This window comes from Oncorhynchus mykiss, chromosome 5, assembly GCF_013265735.2.
Source record: "Oncorhynchus mykiss isolate Arlee chromosome 5, USDA_OmykA_1.1, whole genome shotgun sequence".
Taxonomy (NCBI): Eukaryota; Metazoa; Chordata; class Actinopteri; order Salmoniformes; family Salmonidae; genus Oncorhynchus; species Oncorhynchus mykiss.
The window spans coordinates 32,585,511-32,606,921 of NC_048569.1; the positions used below are offsets into that span (position 1 = coordinate 32,585,511).

The 21,411-nt window shown below is 44.1% G+C and overlaps 1 protein-coding gene across 8 annotated transcripts in view; it reads left to right on the forward strand.

Moving 5' to 3' along the window:
* The window catches only part of prrc2b (proline-rich coiled-coil 2B), a 41,197-nt gene extending 29,430 nt beyond the window's left edge, over window positions 1-11,767 (forward strand). For 3 of the 8 annotated variants that reach the window (XM_021602478.2, XM_021602480.2, XM_021602479.2), the window contains exons 16-30: window positions 152-318; window positions 455-564; window positions 2,977-3,118; window positions 3,284-3,648; window positions 3,842-3,943; window positions 4,128-4,320; window positions 4,453-4,550; window positions 5,874-6,239; window positions 6,379-6,546; window positions 6,755-6,793; window positions 6,924-7,003; window positions 7,303-7,375; window positions 7,665-7,796; window positions 8,110-8,319; window positions 9,419-11,767. In XM_021602478.2, the coding sequence (XP_021458153.2) occupies window positions 152-318; window positions 455-564; window positions 2,977-3,118; window positions 3,284-3,648; window positions 3,842-3,943; window positions 4,128-4,320; window positions 4,453-4,550; window positions 5,874-6,239; window positions 6,379-6,546; window positions 6,755-6,793; window positions 6,924-7,003; window positions 7,303-7,375; window positions 7,665-7,796; window positions 8,110-8,319; window positions 9,419-9,544 (2,371 nt within the window). In that variant the 3' untranslated portion in view covers window positions 9,545-11,767. Of the gene's footprint in view, window positions 1-151; window positions 319-454; window positions 565-2,976; window positions 3,119-3,283; window positions 3,649-3,841; window positions 3,944-4,127; window positions 4,321-4,452; window positions 4,551-5,873; window positions 6,240-6,378; window positions 6,547-6,754; window positions 6,794-6,923; window positions 7,004-7,302; window positions 7,376-7,664; window positions 7,797-8,109; window positions 8,344-9,418 lie in introns of all 8 variants that reach the window. The other 5 variants (XM_021602482.2, XM_021602484.2, XM_021602483.2 and 2 more) reach the window with 5 other exon arrangements.
* The last annotated feature ends 9,644 nt before the right edge of the window (window positions 11,768-21,411 follow it).

The following is a 21,411-nucleotide window of genomic DNA, read 5'->3' on the forward strand; positions in this document are numbered from 1 at the left end:
ATATTGTTTTGTCTTGACTTAATTGTTTCAAAACATTCTCAAGACATCAATATACTGGAGCTTCTAAAAACAAACCTTAGCAACACTTTCGCACAATAATATGTTTTAAGTGGTAACACCTGACTCATGGAATGTCTCTCCCTGATTCCAGCAGGAGCCCAGAGGAGTCAGGCCCAGTCTACAATGTTGAGCAGTCTGAGGAGGGCCACCAGGCAAACGAACCCTCGGGGAAGAAGCTGGACAAGGAGATGAAGCCCAGGTCTGTGAAGGGAGACCTGGCCAAACCACTGTCTCAGTACGACCTCAACAGCTACCCCAGTGAGTATGCTAGGCACCAACTTCATAATAACACCTACTTGAGTCAATTAAGCAAGGCTCAAATTAAATCTAAACCAGGGGTCTCAACCTGGTGGGCCAGATGACTGATTTAATGTGGCACACGTGTGTCTTCCAGTTGAGGGGGATTCTGGGGGTCCTAGTCCAGATGGGTTCCAAGACCTGTCCAAGAAACAGCTGCGGCGCCCACAGGAAGACGATAGAAGGAGAAAGGAACAAGGAGCTCCTGTAAGTTGACAGAACATTCAAATAAGCCTGAGACATTTAAATAAAACTAACAATCGGCAAAAGAGCTTTCGGTGTCTAGAGTATAGACCCAGTTTTGAGTAAAATCTAAATAATTTCAAATCAAAGTTTATTTGTCACGTGCGCCGAAAACAACAGTGAAATGCAACCTTACAGGCTCTAACCAATAGTGCAAAAAAAGGTATTAGGTGAACAATAGGTAAGTTAATTAAATAAAGCGACAGTAAAAAGACCGGTTATATACAGTAGAGGCTATAAAAGTAGCGAGGCTACATACAGGCACCTGTTAGTCAGGCTGATTGAGGTAGTATGTACATATGGTTAAAGTGACTATGCATATATGATGAACAGAGTAGCAGTAGCGTAAAAGAGGGGTTGGTGGGTGGCTTGACACAATGCAGATAGCCCTGTTAACCAATGTGCGGGAGCACTGGTTGGTCGGCCCAATTGAGGTAGTATGTACATGAATGTATAGTTAAGTGACTTTGCATATATGATAAACAGAGAGTAGCAGCAGTGTAAAAGAGGGTTGCGGGGCACACAATGCAAGTAGTCTGGGTAGCCATTTAATTACCTGTTCAGAAATCTTATGGCTTGGGGGTAAAAACTGTTGAGAAGCCTTTTTGTCCTAGACTTTGCACTCCGGTACCGCTTGCCATGTGGCAGTAGAGAGAACAGTCTATGACTGGGGAGGCTGGGGTCTTTGACCATTTTTGGGTCGTCTTCTAACAACGCCTGGTATAGAGGTCCTGGATGGCAGGTAGCTTAACCCCAGTGATGTACTGGGCCGTACACACTACCCTCTAGTGCCTTGCGGTCAGAGGCCGAACAATTGCCGTACCAGGCAGTGATGCAACCAATGCTCTCGATGTTGCAGCTGTAGAACCTTTTGAGGATCTCAGGACCCATGCCAAATATTTTTAGTTTCCTGAAGGGGAATAGGCTTTGTTGTGCCCTCTTCATGACTGTCTTGGTGTGTTTGAACCATCCTAGTTTGTTGTTGATGTGGACACCAAGGAACTTGAAGCTCTCAACCTGCTCCACTACAGTTCCGTCGATGAGAATGGGGGCGAGCTCGATCCTCCTTTTCCTGTCGTCCACAATCATCTCCTTAGTCTTGGTTACGTTGAGGGATAGGTTGTTATTCTGGCACCACCCGGCCAGGTCCTCCCTATAGGCTGTCTCGTCGGTGATCAGGCCCACTGTTGTGTCGTCTGCAAACTTAATGATCAATCAATCAATCAAATCAATCAAATTTATTTTATATAGCCCTTTGTACATCAGCTGATATCTCAAAGTGCTGTACAGAAACCCAGCCTAAAACCCCAAACAGCAAGCAATGCAGGTGAAGAAGCACGGTGGCTAGGAAAAACTCCCTAGAAAGGCCAAAACCTAGGAAGAAACCTAGAGAGGAACCAGGCTATGTGGGGTGGCCAGTCCTCTTCTGGCTGTGCCGGGTGGAGATTATAACAAAACATGGTCAAGATGTTCAAATGTTCATAAATGACCAGCATGGTCGAATAATAATAAGGCAGAATAGTTGAAACTGGAGCAGCAGCACAGTCAGGTGGACTGGGGACAGCAAGGAGTCATCATGTCAGGTATTCCTGGGGCATGGTCCTAGGGCTCAGGTCCTCCGAGAGAGAGAAAGAAAGAGATGGTGTTAGAGTCGTGCCTGGCCCTGCAGTCATGGGTGAACAAGGAGTACAGGAGGGGACTGAGCACGCACCCCTGGGGAGCTCCAGTGTTGAGGATCAGCGTGGCAGATGTGTTGCTACCTACCCTCACCACCTGGGGGTGGCTCGTCAGGAAGTCCAGGATCCAGTTGCAGAGGGAGGTGTTTAGGATCCTTAGCCAGGAAGTCCAGGATCCTTAGCTTAGCGATGAGCTTTGCGGGTACTATGGTGTTGAACGCTGAGCTGTAGTCATTGAATAGCATTCTCACATAAGTGTTCCTTTTGTCCAGGTGGGAAAGGGCAGTGTGGAGTGCAATAGAGAGGGCATCATCTGTGGATCTGTTTGGGCGGTATGCAAATTGGAGTGGGTCTAGGGTTTCTGGGATAATGGTGTTGATGTGAGCCGTTACCAACCTTTCAAAGCACTTCATGGGTATGGACGTGAGTGCTACGGGTTTATAGTCATTTAGGCAGGTTGCCTTTGTGTTCTTGGGCACAGGGACTATGGTGGTCTGTTTGAAACATGTTGGTATTACAGACTCAATCGGGGACATAATTGCTAATGGATTCATGCAAGCAACGATACTTCTTTAACAACATACTGTTTTTTCCTAAATATCTCAATCATATGTTATGTTAAGTATAGTTGTACATGACTTGAGGTGCTGTGTTGTACTTAATCTATGGGAAAAAAAAGCATTTCTTTGCCACACTGCAGGTTCCAGTAAAAAACAGACCGATCACCTCCAAGATGCCCCCGCGGTTTGCCAAGAAGCAGGGTGGCATGACCATTGATCAGCCAGAAGAGGGACTTTCTGCCAACAACCTGGGCACAGAAATCTGGGAGACTAACAGCTCAGGTAGGAGTAGGGGCAACACTCCAGCCTTCACACACCTCATCTTCCACCCCATCTGATAACTGTTTCCCATACTCAGCTTTTCCCTCCAAACTACATAGGAACATTCTTGTGCTGTCAACTGTATAACATAATACATTGGTTCTATGGTTCTATTCCTTCCCTCAGCTCTCTCAATCCAGTCATCTGGAGGAGATTCGTGGACCAAGCAGGTCTCCTTCACAGGCAGTGAGCCCAACTCTGAGGATTCTGACGCGGGCCCTGAGCAGAGCAAGGAGCAGCACAAGCCCGGTCCCATCGGCAACGAACGTTCACTCAAGCACCGCAAGGGCTCGGAGGGTGTGGAGCGTCTGGAGGGGAGGCCCATCACTCCCGTCAACGGCGTGGACCTCCATGTGGACACAGTGCTGCCTGTGCCACCCATCGAGTTTGGTGTCAGTGCCAAGGACTCTGACTTTAGTCTGCCACCCGGTTCCACCCCAGTGCCCGTTTCCAACCCTGTCACCAAGCTGCAGGACGCCCTCGTCAGCAATGTGAGTACAAATATACTGAGTTCAACTGGATTCCCATTGTCACCTCATGATTATAAGGTGGGCTATTAAAAGGAATCCTTCAAGTGCTACACTTGAAGTGGCTTGATAAAATAAATATCATAAATGAGATGTAAAATGGACAAAGGATGTCATTGGCTAGTTGTTGATGTGTATAACCTTTGTGTGTGTGTAGCCGGCCCTGACCCAGGCCATTCCCATGCTGCGTAGAGACCACCTGCAGCCTGGCATCAACCTCAACCCCATCTCTTTCCCCAGTGCTGACCTCACACTCAAGGTACACACCCCACTGCCTCACACTCTCCACACTCCAGACATCTCTAAACACTAGTCTTAAATAAATGTAATTCTCAGTTACCTACCTGGCTAAGTAAAGGTTAGATCAAATAAACGTTAGTAAACACAAAAGATTTTGTGTAATTTCACCGACCATTTCTATCCCTTCGCCCCCTTTTTCTCAGATGGAGTCGGCCCGTAAGGCGTGGGAGAACTCCCAGTCTCTCCCCGAGCAGGGCTCTCCTGGTGGGGGTGCCTCTGGCGCCCAGCCCCCTTGCAGCGTGGGCTCCTCCAGCGGGGTGAGCTACAGCTCTTTCGGAGGGGTGTCCATGCCCCCCATGCCCATTGCCTCCGTGGCGCCTTCCATGTCCATGCAGGGTAAGAGGACACTCGCACATTAAACATTGACATTATTGCTATATTTGCCAAAAGACTATGCGTTGTATGAAATGTAAATCTGTGCATTATTATTATACATTTGAAATAACAATTGTATTTCCGTCTCTGTAGGTAACCATGTCCCCCCGCTGTATCTGGACGGCCATGTCTTTCCCAGCCAGCCTCGTCTGGTGCCCCCAACCATGACCCAGCAGCAGAGCTACCAACAGGTCCAATTCCAATTATTTTTCTTCTTTATATACACTACCGTTCAAAAGTTTGGGGTCACTTAGAAATGTCCTTGTTTTTAAAAGAAATACACTTTTTTTTGTCCATTTAAAATAACATCAAATTGATCAGAAATACAGTGTAGACATTGTTAAATGACAATTGTTGCTGGAAACGGCTGATTTTTAATGGAATATCTACATGTGCGTACAGACTCATTATAAGCAACCATCACTCCTGTGTTCCAATGGCATGTTGTTTTAGCTAATCCAAGTTTAGAATTTTAAAAGGCTAATTGATCATTAGAGAAAACCCTTTTGCAATTATGTTAGCACAGCTGAAAACTGTTGTCCTGATTTTAAAGAAGCAATAAAACGGTCCTCCTTTAGACTAGTTGAGTATCTGGAGCATCAGCATTTGTGGGTTTGATTACAGGCTTAAAATGACCAGAAACAAATAACTTCTATTCTTCTTCTGAGAAATGAAGGTTATTCCATGCAAGAAATTGCCAAGAAACTGAAGATCTCGTACACTGCTGTGTACTACTCCCTTCACAGAACAGCACAAACTGTCTCTAAAGAGGAGTGGGAGGCCCCGGTGCACAACTGAGCAAGAGGACAAGTACATTCGTGTCTAGTTTGAGAAACAGACACCTCACAAGTCCTCAACTGGTAGATTCATTAAATAGTACCCGGAAACCACCGGTCTCAACGTCAACAGCAAAGAGGCGACTCCTGGATGCTGGCCTGAGTTCCTCTGTCCAGTGTCTGTGTTCTTTTGCCCATCTTAATCTTTAAAAAAAAATTTGGCCAGTCTGAGATATGGCTTTTTCTTTGCAACTCTGCCTAGAAGGCCAGCATCCTGGAGTCGCCTCTTCACTGTTGACGTTGAGACCGGTGGTTTCCGGGTACTATTTAATGAATCTACCAGTTGAGGACTTGTGAGGTGTCTGTTTCTCAAACTAGACACTAATGTACTTGTCCTCTTGCTCAGTTGTGCTCCCACTCCTGTCTATTCTGGTTAGAGACAGTTTGTGCTGTTCTGTGAAGGGAGTAGTACACAGCAGTGTATGAGATCTTCAGTTTCTTGGCAATTTCTCACATGGAATAGCCTTCATATTGTATTATATTTATTTTGGGCAATAATCGGTGCTTCCTGGATTTCAATTTTTTTTGTGATACATGCCAAAAGTGCTTGATTTTTGCTGGGTCAAAAATGACATTTTGCATGGCAATTTGTGATATGTCTAATTTGTCATAAATGCACTGGTGGGGGGAGGGTAAAATGTAATATTATAATTCACTCCTTCTTGTGTGTGTACGCAGGCGGCCGCGGCTGCCCAGCAGATCCCCATCTCCCTACACACCTCTCTGCAGGCCCAGCTCGGTCTCCGGGGAGGCCTTCCCGTCTCCCAGTCCCAGGAGATGTTCAACTCCATTCCCTCCTTCAGGTCCCAGGTGTACATGCATCCCAATCTGTCTCAGCCTAACCCCATGGTGCTGTCAGGCGGTGGCCCCCTGAAGGGGCCCTATTCGGCCTTCCCGGGCATGCAGCCATCGGACATGGTCAAGCCCCAGTCGGGCTCCCACTACCAGCCCATGAACGGTAGCCAGGCCATGGTCTACGACGGCCAGATGAACCAGGGCCCTGGCATGAGCTCCTCCCAGCTCATGGACTCCCAGCTCATCCAGGTAAGGGGAACAACTCTGTCAGTGGCACACTTAGTTTGAAGGAACAGTTTGCTTGGCTTCTAATGGAAACATTATACTCTCTTCATTCAATGTTTAAAAGGCCCGAACAATGATCCTTCCTCTCTCTCTCTCGCTCCAGGTGACCATGCCCTTGCCGGGCTCCCAGCTGCGTTATGGCTCTGCCCAGCAGCACCTCATCCTGCCCCAATCCATCCAGCTCCAGCAGGGCCAGAACCTCTCCGTCGGAGCTGCCCGCAGGATGCTCCCCCCTGGCTCCCAGCCCCCTGTCATGACCGGCAGTAGAGAGGTGAGCTCTACAGACCCACCAAGTGTCCCTTCCAACAATGTTACAGCTTAACTACCCTAATGATTGATAAATGTTAGCTTTAGGTTGGATTTGGAAACATTTCATGTATAAACAAACAAAAATGCACATTGAATGTAGTGAAACCCATCCCTTTGAAATAGAAGGGATAGTTCACCTAAATTACAAAATTACTTGATTTTTTTTGCAGAATTTCCCAATGTCTACTGGTCCGTATACTACTTACAAGGTAAGGAACAACTGTAGTGAATTTGTCATTTGGGTGAACTATCACTTTAATGCCACAACATTTCATAGATGGCATTGAGATGTTCTTACTTGTATATTTAATGGGGTGTTTGTTTGTTGTCCTTCTCCAGACCTCCCAGATGGAAAAGATAGGCTTCCAGTTCTCTGACAAGCCCAATCACTCCCAGGGCATGCCTGGAGGATACAACAGGTGAGCTGGAACAGCTGAGTGTCACCTTGAAACTTATGTCAAATCACAAAACGACTTCTCTTAGTTCATATCCTTATAAACGTGTTAATTTTATTGTAACATGCCAAAGGATTCTACATGGTTCGCTGCCAGTAAAATGTTTAGACTTGTCAAGAAACTGACAGCACAGCTCCGTTTACTTCTAGTTTGTCCAATATTTAATAAAACATTTAGTGATCATATAATGGCATTAAAGTGATGATATAGATGTAATTGCAAGCCAATGGTAAACCTATATTTTTCCCTCTCTCTCCCATCAGACCAGGGTCTGCCAGCCCCAGTGGGAAGCAGTCTGGCCCCGTGGGCCCTCTGCCTGGGCATTACAACCAGCAGGTATGACCCAACACAGTCATACACACATTAGGTACACACACGCACCTTGGTAGTACTAGTTACTGTTCACATTCTACAATCAACAACTAGGTCAACTGACAATCAAGGTCCTCCAGTGCACTTCACACACTCTCAGACACACAAACACAATTTTACAGGCACTTTTACAGGCTCTTACAGTAGTAGGTACCCCCCACCCCACCCCACCACACACAAACGGTCCTGACACATAATCCCAGATGCCCATACACACTCATATAGCCTCCCCCTCCCATTTCATTGGAAACAGAAGACCTCATCCATGCAGGCCGTTCAGCAGCGAGGCTGGGCTTGCAGTGGCCCTGGCCTGACCTGTAGTTGCTGCTACAGAGACCCGGCCACCGGCTGGTATGAGGCCCTGCTGTGCCCCCTACACGGCAAGGTTATAGAAACCTCAACTCAATCATTCTGCTTGTTCAAATCACTGTGATGTTGCACCACTTGAATGACTAATCAGTTTTGACATGCAGCTTCCCTGAACTGCTCTGGCACAATGGCCTCTCAAGACCTTAGTGTACGTTTATGTCACGAGCATAAAGCAATTTGATGAAATGTCATTTTAGAATTCAGTCTGGAAAATATTTGTAGCTTTGCACACATCTCCGCAACCCCCTTAATATTTGCATAAAGAAAAATACCCATGCATATATACTGAGACGTGTTGCCATGCTAACAGTGTGTGTGTGTTCCACCAGGTCCCCCCTCCCCAGGGCAGCATGGTTATGCACATGCGTCCCCCTACCACCGGCCCCTTTCCCACCCCCATCCAGAGACCTGTCATGCAGGTCAACAAGACAGTCATCATCCGCTCCCCCCCTTACCCCAATCCCGGGCGCGAGCCACCCCACTCCAGCCCCCCCTCGGCCCCTGAGCCCACTGTCAAGGGGCCGGAGGATGGCATGAAGGTGAGCCACCCACTGTAAATATAGGTAATTAGATTTTTATCCATTTCGTTTTTTGTTTTTCTTCAATCCAATGTGCCAATGTATGAAATCAAAGCCATATATGAAGAAAGTTTGGTAGTTGCCGTTTCCATCGATTTTGACCTCAATTCATTTTGATTGGTTAAAATGTGTCCTGACGTCAATTACCACTGTCAGCACCTCAACTCTCCATGTCTGTTAAGAAGCAACTAGTGTCTAGTTGTCAAAGTTGCCCTGAACAGACTATATATGGCTCTGAATGAACTCAACTGGATGCACTGCTAATGAACTATTGTAATTAATAATGAACATATTGCGTCATAACCAGTAATATGGTACTTGAGGTATAAAATTCTCATCACAAGATTAACTTGTCTTTAAATTTACCTAGGGAACTGCATTTAATCAAATGGTGCTCATAGACATAGGTAGCCTAATCTTGTAGGCACGTAGTATCATTTACTGGTATATTTGGATAGGGACAAGTACAAAGACATTGAACAAACAATCGTCCGATGCATTGCAGGGGTGTTTCTAGTTTATGCTAATTTAACACCCGTCTCTAGATGGGCATTTATGGAAACAAAAGGAAAGAAATACAAAATCACATATCAGTACATTATCACAATTATATGCACAAAACAAATTACACATACAATCCCATATCATTACATGAACACAATTAAATGCACAAAGAAAATGTCATGGGCGATAAATAAATGCTGTAAATCAAATATCATACATATTTACCTCTAATATTTACAACTTGGATGTAACAGGGTCATGTTCTTTACACACAGCAAGCAGTTCTTACATGAATGCTCTGGTGTTTCTTTTGAATGTGTTGAAATGTTACACAAATACTGTATTCATCTTCTCCCGTGCATAATACTTGTAGCAAAACAAAAATGATGCTTGATAATAGCTTTTTTTCTAATGGTGTCTAATTCTCGCTATTAGACCGTTTTGAAATTAGATTGTTTTAACTATTTCCCTCCTTGGTGACATTAGTGTTATTGTTTTGTTGTCCACTTGAAAAAGATATGAAATGTTATCCTTGCATTTCTCATGTGTGTGTTAGAGTAAAGCCCTGCGAAATGAGCGCCAGCTGGTGGGTGAGGGGAAGGCACTGTCGTGGGGCCTGATGACCAGCACACTCCAGGAGTCCCTTCCCGGCTGGCAGGGCAAACCAGCACCATGCACCTGAGCCATCAAACCCCAGGCTGTCAAAGTGGAGGGCAAGGCATGGCAACAGACCTTCAACCTCCACCCAACCTGCCCCTGGAAGACACAACCCCGTGCACCCTCTTTCGACCCACCTACCAGCCTCTATTGCCAACCCCCAGATCGGGCGCCAAACTAAGGAGCAAGCAGGCATACTGTACCAACTCCCCGAACTATCAGAACCGGACACTTATTATTATTATTAAACACCGTGTGTGTGCGTGTGCGCGCGTGTGTGTGTGTGTGTATAAGCAGACTCAAGGTTCTCCTTATTTATTAACATTGTCCTTTTTCGAGAGAAGAACGGTAACAAAAAAATCTGAAATAAATGCACGTTTTCTGTGTTGCTCTGCATCCAAAAAAGGAAACGAACAGCTCCTGCAGATAGTTCACTCCTAGTTCACCCCGTTTTTGCCACACTACTTTTTTGGACTATAGCCCAGTAGAGGAGGCAGAGACTTGACATGTCACCACAAGAAAGCAAATCTGTAAGCGTAAAAAACAAACGTGTCCTTTTCCTTCACTTTTTGAAGATTTTTGCTGGTAGTTTTAATATTGTTTTTTAAAGTAATCATCGCCTGTTTGCTCTATTATTAAAGGACTTCAAAGACAGATTTTAAGGACATCATTGTGTGTAAACATGGAAAGGTGTGAATTGGGGCGTGTCGCCCTCAGAGACCCCTGGGGTACTTCACACAGCTCGTGAACTGTGACAAAACTGCTTCGATTTTTAGAAAATGTTTCTGTTATTTTTTTTTGAAGGCTGTTTTTTTCTGCTTTTGTTTTGTCTCTCTCTCTCTCCTATGTGTTTTGTAAACAGAAGCAAAAACTAGGACTTTTTAGAGAAATCATCATCTTGCCTCATTTGAAGCTATCCTAGCGTTGATGCAGTGTGTGCATGTGATGTGCTGAATGTGTGTTAATCGTAGAGCCTAATTCAGGACCCTATCGCAACATTTCAAAAGACAGCAGACACTGCTGCCGTAGTGTGAGGTTTTGATCAACCGAGCTGGCAAAACATGTGGTTTATTCTATAGTGTTAGGGAGTATCTATAGTGTTTGGGAGTGACGACGGGCTTCATTGACTTACTGTACGATCTCAACAGCTGATTGAAATGTTGCTTTTTATTGCTATCCTTTTGGTTGTAATGAGTTGCTGAAATCTGAATTCACATCTGATACATGTCAAGTGCTTTTATATTCCCTCTCCTATAGTGTTTTTGCTTTTGCTCCTAGAGCTATTAAACACTTCTCTATTTTTCTTTTTGAACACAACTCGATGGAAAGGTGGAGGGGTTAGTGAAGGAATGAGTAGGCACACCTCTAGTGAACATTCAGCACCATGTAAGGCCTCTGGGGTGGCGCTAGCAATAAACGCAGCCTAACTCTCAATCAGGGTCCAAATATCTATTTTTATGTTACAATTTCACGACAAAAGAGGGTGTTTAGAATTGCTTGATGAATTGATGTACTTTCTTCGCGTAGGTTTTTTGGTGAACGCTGCAGTTGTTTTGGGCTCTCTGAAGAAGGAAATATTAAAGCATTTTTGTTAGAAAAATAATATGTTGGCATCTGTGATAAAAGAAAGGGGGGGGGCACTCATTTTGAAACTTACTATTCCAATGTCATAACTGGTTATAAATGTTTCTGCGTATTAATGCTCCATGACACTACAAAATGTTCAGACTCGTATTTTATGGCAGTGTTTCACTGACGTCTGTACATGATGCATACCTGTTCAACTATATTCAGAGTTACGGTCAGTCGGGGAGGGTGGGAGTCTAAAATCATATGTTTGAGTCATATATTGTATCACTAATAAAAGGGTAAGTGTTTCAAAGGTCACTATGATGTTCTCACAGGGTGGACTGCTTTCACTTGCAGATTGGCTTATTGCCCATCTCTACTGTGCTTTTTGGACCGACTGGAAGGTGTACACTGAAACGTCTTATACACACATGAGAAACTTAATTTGGTTTCTGCCTGCTCTCGTCTTCACTCATTACTGTACCTACACCAAGATATCGTCCTGATGCTTTTTGTTGGTACTTTTAGGAGACATATTTAATTTGTCAGAGGACCTGTTCACTCTGGAACTGATCATACTATCTATTTATCCTACCTGTTGTTTATCCTTTCAGATATGTGATCATAATCGCCCTTTCCTTATTGAGAGAAAAAATAAAGCAGTTGTGCTTTTTCAAAACCCTTGTCCTTGTTAAATTTGTATTCAAGTCTGTCAATTGGATGAGCAAAGTATTGGCTTGTGTGGGGAATGAATGAATATATAAATACAGTGCCTTGCGAAAGTATTCGGCCCCCTTGAACTTTGCGACCTTTTGCCACATTTCCGGCTTCAAACATAAAGATATAAAACTGTATTTTTTTGTGAAGAATCAACAACAAGTGGGACACAATCATGAAGTGGAACGACATTTATTGGATATTTCAAACTTTTTTAACAATTCAAAAACTGAAAAATTGGGCGTGCAAAATTATTCAGCCCCTTTACTTTCAGTGCAGCAAACTCTCTCCAGAAGTTCAGTGAGGATCTCTGAATGATCCAATATTGACCTAAATGACTAATGATGATAAATACAATCCACCTGTGTGTAATCAAGTCTCCATATAAATGCACCTGCACTGTGATAGTCTCAGAGGTCCGTTAAAAGCGCAGAGAGCATCATGAAGAACAAGGAACACACCAGGCAGGTCCGAGATACTGTTGTGAAGAAGTTTAAAGCCGGATTTGGATACAAAAAGCTTTAAAAGCTTCCCAAGCTTTAAACATCCCAAGGAGCACTGTGCAAGCGATAATATTGAAATGGAAGAAGTATCAGACCACTGCAAATCTACCAAGACCTGGCCGTCCCTCTAAACTTTCAGCTCATACAAGGAGAAGACTGATCAGAGATGCAGCCAAGAGGCCCATGATCACTCTGGATGAACTGCAGAGATCTACAGCTGAGGTGGGAGACTCTGTCCATAGGACAACAATCAGTCGTATATTGCACAAATCTGGCCTTTATGGAAGAGTGGCAAGAAGAAAGCCATTTCTTAAAGATATCCATAAAAAGTGTTGTTTAAAGTTTGCCACAAGCCACCTGGGAGACACACCAAACATGTGGAAGAAGGTGCTCTGGTCAGATGAAACCAAAATTTAACTTTTTGGCAACAATGCAAAACGTTATGTTTGGCGTAAAAGCAACACAGCTGAACACACCATCCCCACTGTCAAACATGGTGGTGGCAGCATCATGGTTTGGGCCTGCTTTTCTTCAGCAGGGACAGGGAATATGGTTAAAATTGATGGGAAGATGGATGGAGCCAAATACAGGACCGTTCTGGAAGAAAACCTGATGGAGTCTGCAAAAGACCTGAGACTGGGACGGAGATTTGTCTTCCAACAAGACAATGATCCAAAACATAAAGCAAAATCTACAATGGAATGGTTCAAAAATAAACATATCCAGGTGTTAGAATGGCCAAGTCAAAGTCCAGACCTGAATCCAATCGAGAATCTGTGGAAAGAACTGAAAACTGCTGTTCACAAATGCTCTCCATCCAACCTCACTGAGCTCGAGCTGTTTTGCAAGGAGGAATGGGAAAAAAATGTCAGTCTCTCGATGTGCAAAACTGATAGACATACCCCAAGCGACTTACAGCTGTAATCACAGCAAAAGGTGGCGCTACAAAGTATTAACTTAAGGGGGCTGAATAATTTTGCACGCCCAATTTTTCAGTTTTTGATTTGTTAAAAAAGTTAGAAATGTCCAATAAATGTCGTTCCACTTCATGATTGTGTCCCACTTGTTGTTGATTCTTCACAAAAAAATAGTTTTATATCATTATGTTTGAAGCCTGAAATGTGGCAAAAGGTCGCACAGTTCAAGGGGGCCGAATACTTTCGCAAGGCACTGTATATATATATATATATACACACACACACACTTTATTTGTCAAAAGTTTTAGAACACCATTTTTCCAGTTTTTATTGAAATTCACAGTTTAATGTCTAATTGTACTCTGAAATTAAAGCATAGAAGAAACAATTGGAGACAAAAACAAAATGATTCCATGATTTCTTAACACATTTTTACTTTTGACTCACCAAAGTAGCCATCTTTTGCAGACGTAACCAAACACACTCGTGGCATTCTTACTACAATGTAAATCAAATATTGTTCGGAAAGTTCTTCCCAACACTGTAGCAGAAGTTCCCACAAAGGTGTTGTACTTGTAGGTTGCTTTGCCTTCACCCTTCTGCCCAGTTCATCCTAAACCAGCTCAATGGTGTTTTAAGTCTGGAGACTGCTGGTCATTCCATGATTTGAAGCCTACTGTCTTTTCTTCTAGGTAGTTCTGACAGTCTGGATGTATGTTTTGGGTCATTATCTTGCTGTAGGATGAACCACATAGCCTGGAGGTATGTTCTGGGTCATTATCTTGCTGTAGGATGAACCCCTGACCAACTAGGCGTACACCAGAGCGTATTGCATGGCGCTGCAAAATGCTGTGGTAGCTGTTGTGGTTCAGGGTGCCACTCTGCAAGTCACCGACTCTGGATCCAGCAAGAGAGCCCCAGACCATCACGCTTCCTCCTACATGTTTGACAGTTGATATCACACACTGAGGAATCATCCTTTCGCCTACTCGACGACGTACAAAAGCTGCGTGATGAACCGAAGATTTCTCATTTTCTGTGAAGTGTATACAGTGCCTTGCGAAAGTATTCGGCCCCCTTGAACTTTGCGACCTTTTGCCACATTTCAGGCTTCAAACATAAAGATATAAAACTGTATTTTTTTGTGAAGAATCAACAACAAGTGGGACACAATCATGAAGTGGAACGACATTTATTGGATATTTCAAACTTTTTTAACAAATCAAAAACTGAAAAATTGGGCGTGCAAAATTATTCAGCCCCCTTAAGTTAATACTTTGTAGCGCCACCTTTTGCTGCGATTACAGCTGTAAGTCGCTTGGGGTATGTCTCTATCAGTCTATCATCTATCAAAACAGCTTGAGCTCAGTGAGGTTGGATGGAGAGCATTTGTGAACAGCAGTTTTCAGTTCTTTCCACAGATTCTCGATTGGATTCAGGTCTGGACTTTGACTTGGCCATTCTAACACCTGGATATGTTTATTTTTGAACCATTCCATTGTAGATTTTGCTTTATGTTTTGGATCATTGTCTTGTTGGAAGACAAATCTCCGTCCCAGTCTCAGGTCTTTTGCAGACTCCATCAGGTTTTCTTCCAGAATGGTCCTGTATTTGGCTCCATCCATCTTCCCATCAATTTTAACCATCATCCCTGTCCCTGCTGAAGAAAAGTAGGCCCAAACCATGATGCTGCCACCACCATGTTTGACAGTGGGGATGGTGTGTTCAGGGTGATGAGCTGTGTTGCTTTTACGCCAAACATAACGTTTTGCATTGTTGCCAAAAAGTTACATTTTGGTTTTATCTGACCAGATCTCTGACCAGGTCTCCCAGGTGGCTTGTGGCAAACTTTAAACAACACTTTTTATGGATATCTTTAAGAAATGGCTTTCTTCTTGCCACTCTTCCATAAAGGCCAGATTTGTGCAATATACGACTGATTGTTGTCCTATGGACAGAGTCTCCCACCTCAGCTGTAGATCTCTGCAGTTCATCCAGAGTGATCATGGGCCTCTTGGCTGCATCTCTGATCAGTCTTCTCCTTGTATGAGCTGAAAGTTTAGAGGGACGGCCAGGTCTTTGTAGATTTGCAGTGGTCTGATACTCCTTCCATTTCAATATTATCGCTTGCACAGTGCTCCTTGGGATGTTTAAAGCTTGGGAAATATTTTTGTATCCAAATCCGGCTTTAAACTTCTTCACAACAGTATCTCGGACCTGCCTGGTGTGTTCCTTGTTCTTCATGATGCTCTCTGCACTTTTAACGGACCTCTGAGACTATCACAGTGCAGGTGCATTTATAGGGAGACTTGATTACACACAGGTGGATTGTATTTATCATCATTAGTCATTTAGGTCAACATTGGATCATTCAGAAATCCTCACTGAACTTCTGGAGAGAGTTTGCTGCACTGAAAGTAAAGGGGCTGAATAATTTTGCACGCCCAATTTTTCAGTTTTTGATTTGTTAAAAAAGTTTGAAATATCCAATAAATGTCGTTCCACTTCATGATTGTGTCCCACTTGTTGTTGATTCTTCACAAAAAAATACAGTTTTATATCTTTATGTTTGAAGCCTGAAATGTGGCAAAAGGTCGCAAAGTTCAAGGGGGCCGAATACTTTCGCAAGGCACTGTATATATATATATATATATACAGTGCCTTTTGAACTTTTTCCACATTTTGTTACGTTACAGCCTTATTCTAAAATGGATTAAATAAATACAAATCCTCAGCAATCTACACACAATATCCCATAATTGTCACGGCTCCCCTGGTACTGCTGCATCAGTCCTTTCACCAGCTCGGGAGGTCTACATCACTGGCCTTTAGGCGTCACTGAACTGGATTCATTACCACCAACCCAGGACTGTCTTGTCTCATCATGCACACCTGGTTCCCATTCCTCCTGATTGGTATGTGTATGTATGTATGTGCCCTCTGTTCCATGTTCGTTGGTCTTGTACCTGTGCTCTTGTATTGGCTTGCGTGTTACTGTGTTAGCGTGCACTTATGATTACGGGTCTCGTCCTGTCTATTTATTAGAGGTTTACACCTCGCTCTTTGTTTGGGTTACAGCCCTGTGTTTTTTTTTATATATATATGGGTTTGTTTTGGGCTTCATCCCCATCATGTTCATGACGTACGCCATTTTGGGTAGTGAAATACAAAAAACGTTTGTATTCCTGCACCTGTCTCCTATCATTATACAACGGGACAGAATAATCAACCCATCTAATGGAGACAGCGGGAAACGGGTGGACCCAAGGTCGAGTCCTAAGAGCACTTCACCCTCTTCCGCTCGGTGTTTGATCATCCTGTGGAGGGCCTAGAGAGGGGTGAGTGCCTACTCAGACCCCCTCGGAGTTCGCCCTGGAGTTCCGGACCGTCGTGGCCTCCACTGGATGGAACGAGTTGACTTTGATCACCGTTTTACGCAGCGGACTGCGGGACGAGGTACAGATGGAGTGAGCCTGCCGTGATGATAACCTGTCAATCGAACAGCTCATCAGCATGGCGATCCGGTTGGACAACCTGTGGTCCCGACGACCTGCGTGGAATCCGGAGCCCATGGCTACACCTACTCTGTGGCCAGAGCCGATGGAGGTGTGCTCTGCACTTTTACCCGAGGCAGCGCTTAGGAGGAGGAGGAATCTGGGCCTCTGCTCCTACTGTGGAGAAAGGGGTAATTTCTCCCCGACCTGCCCTCTATCCACTAATAGGCGAGGAGGTGACAAGCCAGGGAATTGCCCTGCTCCAACCCAGGGAGGATGCAATTAGATTCCCTGAATATCCTATCCCCTCACTCCTGTTAGCTCTGATTGATTCCAGAGCTGCCGGGAATCTTTTAGATAGCTCACCGGCCTCTGCATTACGCATTCCTTTGCTTTCCGTGCGCTGAGGAGATCTGGAACGCTGCACACAATCGTCTCCAGCGGGCCGTGCGTCTGCACAAGGAACAGGCTGACCGCCACCGCAGTGAGGCACCTGTTTTCTCTCCACCCAGAACCTGCCTCTCCGCCTGCCCTGCCGGGTGCTGAGCACGCGGTTTGTGGGGCCGTTTAAAGTCATGAGGAGGGTTAATAAATGAATGTACCATTTGCAACTCCCTGCTGATTATCGCATTAACCCAACTATTCATGTGTCTCTCATCAGGCCAGTGGTGCCTGGTCCCCTCGCTGAGGCTGGACCCAGTGATGCCCTGCCTCATCCTCTGGACATCGAGGGAGGTCCGGCGTACTCGGTCCGTGAAGTCCTGGATTTGAGGTGTTGGACGGGGCTTCTCCAGTACCTCATCGAGTGGGAGGAGTATGGCCCAGAAGGGCGGCGTTGGGATCCTGCGGTGGACATCCTGGACGCTTTGCTGACCAGGGATTTTCACCGTCATTGCCTTGATCGACCCGCACTGCGTCCCTGTGGTCGTCCCAGAGGCCGGTGTCGTCCCGCTGCTGGTGCAGTGCTTCAGGGGGGTGGTACTATCACGGATTCCACCTGTGGTAAAATTAAATTAATTGGACATGATTAGGAAAGGCACACAACTGTCTATATAACATCCCACAGTTGACAGTGCATGTCAGAGAAAAAACCATGCCATGAGGTCGAAGGAATTGTCCGTAGAGCTCCGAGACAGGATTGTGTTGAGGCACAGATGTGTGGAAGGGTAACAAATAATGCCTGCAGCATTGACGGTCCCCAAGAAGTTAGTGGCCTTCATCATTCTTAAATGGAAGAAGTTTGGAACCACCAAGACTCTTCCTAGAGCTGGCCGCCCGGCCAGACCGAGAAATCGGGGGAGAAGGGCCTTGGTCAGGGAGAATACAAAGAAACCCGATGGTCACTCTGACAGAGCTCCAGATTTCCTCTGTGGAGATGGGAGAACCTTCCAGAATTCAACCATCTCTGCAGCACTCCACCAATCAGGTCTTTATGGTAGAGTGGCCAGACTGAAGCCACTCCTCAGTAAAAGGTACATGACAGCCCGCTTGGAGTTTGCCAAAAGGCACTGAAAGACTCTCAGACCATGAGAAATAATATTATCTGGTCTGATGAAACAAAGATTGAACTCTTTGACCTGAATACCAAGCGTCACATCTGGAGGAAACATGGGACCATCCCTACGGTGAAAAATGGTGGTGGCAGCACCATGCCGTGGGGGTGTTTTTCAGCAGCAGGGACTGGTAGACCAGTCAGGATCGAGGGAAAGATGAACGGAATAAAGTACAGGGAGGTCCTTGACGAAAACCTGCTCCAGGGTGCTCAGGACCTCAGACTGGGGCGAAGGTTCACCTTCCAATAGGACAATGACCCTAAGCACACACAACGCAGAAGTGGCTTTGGGACAAGTCTTTGAATGACCTTGAGTGGCCCAGCCAGAGACCGGACTTGAACTGAAAAAAGGTTCTGAATACTTTCAGTTGAAGTCGTAAGTTTACATACACTTTAGCCAAATACATTTAGACTCAGTTTTTCACAATTCCTAACATTTAATCCTAGTAAAAATTCCCTGTCTTAGGTCAGTTAGGATCACCACTTTAAGAATGTGAAATGTCAGAATAATAGTAGAGTATGATTTATTTCAGCTTTTATTTCTTTCATCACATTCTCAGTGGGTCAGAAGTTTACATACACTCCATTAGTATTTGGTAGCATTGCCTTGAAATTGTTTAACTTGGGTCAAACGTTTCGGTTAGCCTTCCACAAGCTTCCCACAATAAGTTGGATGAATTGTGGCCCATTATTTATGACAGAGCTGTTGTAATTGAATCAGGTTTGTAGGCCTTGCTCACACACACTTTTACAGTTCTGCCCACAAATGTTCTATAGGATTAAGGTCAGGGCTTTGTGATGGCCACTCCAATACCTTGACTTTGTTGTCCTTAAGCCATTTTGCAACAACTTTGGAAGTATGCTTGGGGTCATTGTCCATTTGGAAGACCCATTTGCGACCAAGCTTTAACTTCCTGACTGATGTCTTGAGATGTTGCTTCAATATGTCCTCAGAATTTCCCTCCTCGTGATGCCATCTATTTTGTGAAGTGCACCAGTCCCTCCTGCAGCAAAGCACCCTCACAACATGTTGCTGCCACCCCCGTGCTTCAAGGTTGGGATGGTGTTCTTCTTTTTATGGCGGTTTTGGAGCAGTGGCTTCTTCCTTGCTGAGCGGCCTTTCAGGTTATGTTGATATAGGACTCGTTTTCTTGAGCGGTATGACGGCTGCGTTGTCCCATGGTGTTTATACTTGCATACTATTGTTTGTCCAGATGAACGTGGTACCTTCAGGCATTTCGAAATTGCTCCCAAGGATGAACCAGACTTGTGGAGGTCTGCAATTTATTTTCCCGAGGTCTGTGCTGATTTCTTTTGATTTTCCCATGATTTCAAGCAAAGAGGCACTGAGTTTGAAGGTTGGTCTTGAAATACCTCCACAGGTACACCTCCAATTGACTCAATTGATGTCAATTAGCCTATCGGAAGCTTCTAAAACCATGACATCATTTTCTGGAATTTTCCGAGCTGTTTAAAGGCACAGTCAACTTAGTGTATGTAAACTTCTGACCCACTGAAATTGTGATACATTGAATTATAAGTGAAATAATCTGTCTGTAAACAATTGTTGGAAAAATTACTTGCGTCATGCACAAAGTAGATGTCCTAACAGACTTGCCAAAACTAAAGTTTTGGTTGTGTGTGTGGTTGAAAAACAAGTTTTAATAACTCCAACCTAAGTGTATGTAAACTTTCAACTTCAACTGTATGTAAATGTGATATTTCAGGGTTTATTTTTAGTGCAACATTTTCTAAAATACTGTTTTTGCTTTGTCATTTTGGGGTATTGTGTGTAAATTGACGATGGGAAAAAAAACAAATTTAGTCAATTTTAGAATAAAAACAACATAAAATGTAGAAAAATTCTAGGGGCCTGCATGCTTTCCGAATGCACTGCATTTGTACTTGAGTTCATTCCGGCATTGTGTGACTTTTCTTTTTGATGTCACAGCTTTATTGTATATCACTGTGGCATATGAACAAATGGGTTAAAGAGCAAACTACACAATTATCACAACATAGGTTGTAATATGGCTTTTTTACTGGCTTGGCTTCCTTAGTGATTTGACCCACACACCGGAAGCAGTAGAATAACCTAAAACATAAGGCAAAATCTACACTGGAGTTGTTTACCAAGAAGACAATGAATGTTCATGAGTTGTCGTTTTGACTTAAATCTGCTTAAAAATCTATGGCAAGACTTGAAAATGGTCGTCTAGCAATGATCAACAACAAATTTGACAGAGCAGAATAATTTAAAAAATAATAAATGGGTAAATATTGTACAATCCAGCTGTGCCAATTTGATTTCTGCGTGGACAAAGACCTTAGGTTTTTGTCAACCTAACTCCTAACCCTAATCCCTAGAGCTAGCTAACGTTAGCTTGAACCACCTAGCTAATGTTAGCCACAACAAATTGGAATTACTAACATATACATTTAGGAAATTTGTAACATTGTACATTTTGCAATTCATAACATATTGTACAAATTACAATTCGTAACATATCACACGAAATTGATGATGGACATTCAAATATATACAAACAGATGCCATACAAACAGATGTATCGGGTTTACATACATAATAATACGAAATGCTCTGAGACAATGTTGCAAATAGGGGCTCCTCCATTCCACTTCTGAATTCCCACTTCAACCCATTGAAGTGGGAATTGTATAGTAACATCATTGCATAGTACCATTGTATTGTAACATCATTATGAATGAGGGATATTGTGTAGTATCAAGGTATATGCAATGAGTTACTGTATATATACACACATCATTGACTGGAACATGGACATTTCCTTGGTTCTCAGGCACTTTCTTTCCAACAGCAGAGGGCGCTGTAGCTCTGTTATTTACCTGTTAACGAGGTTGTTTCAATAAAGTTTTGGAATTGGAAGACGCGTCGGTGAGTCACTGACGGGTGAGTCTTTACTATAGTGGGCGTATTCGATTATACCGAGACGCGCGCACCGGTCTATGGCCCATGACGAGGACGGTCAAAAGCTGTAAGAGAAGAGCGCCCTTCTCAAATCGAACCATCGTCTGCGCCGCTCGGTAATGTTTCAACAATGTGCATCGTTCAGAAACACATTTTTTCCATAAAATATATATATGAATTGTCAAACCAG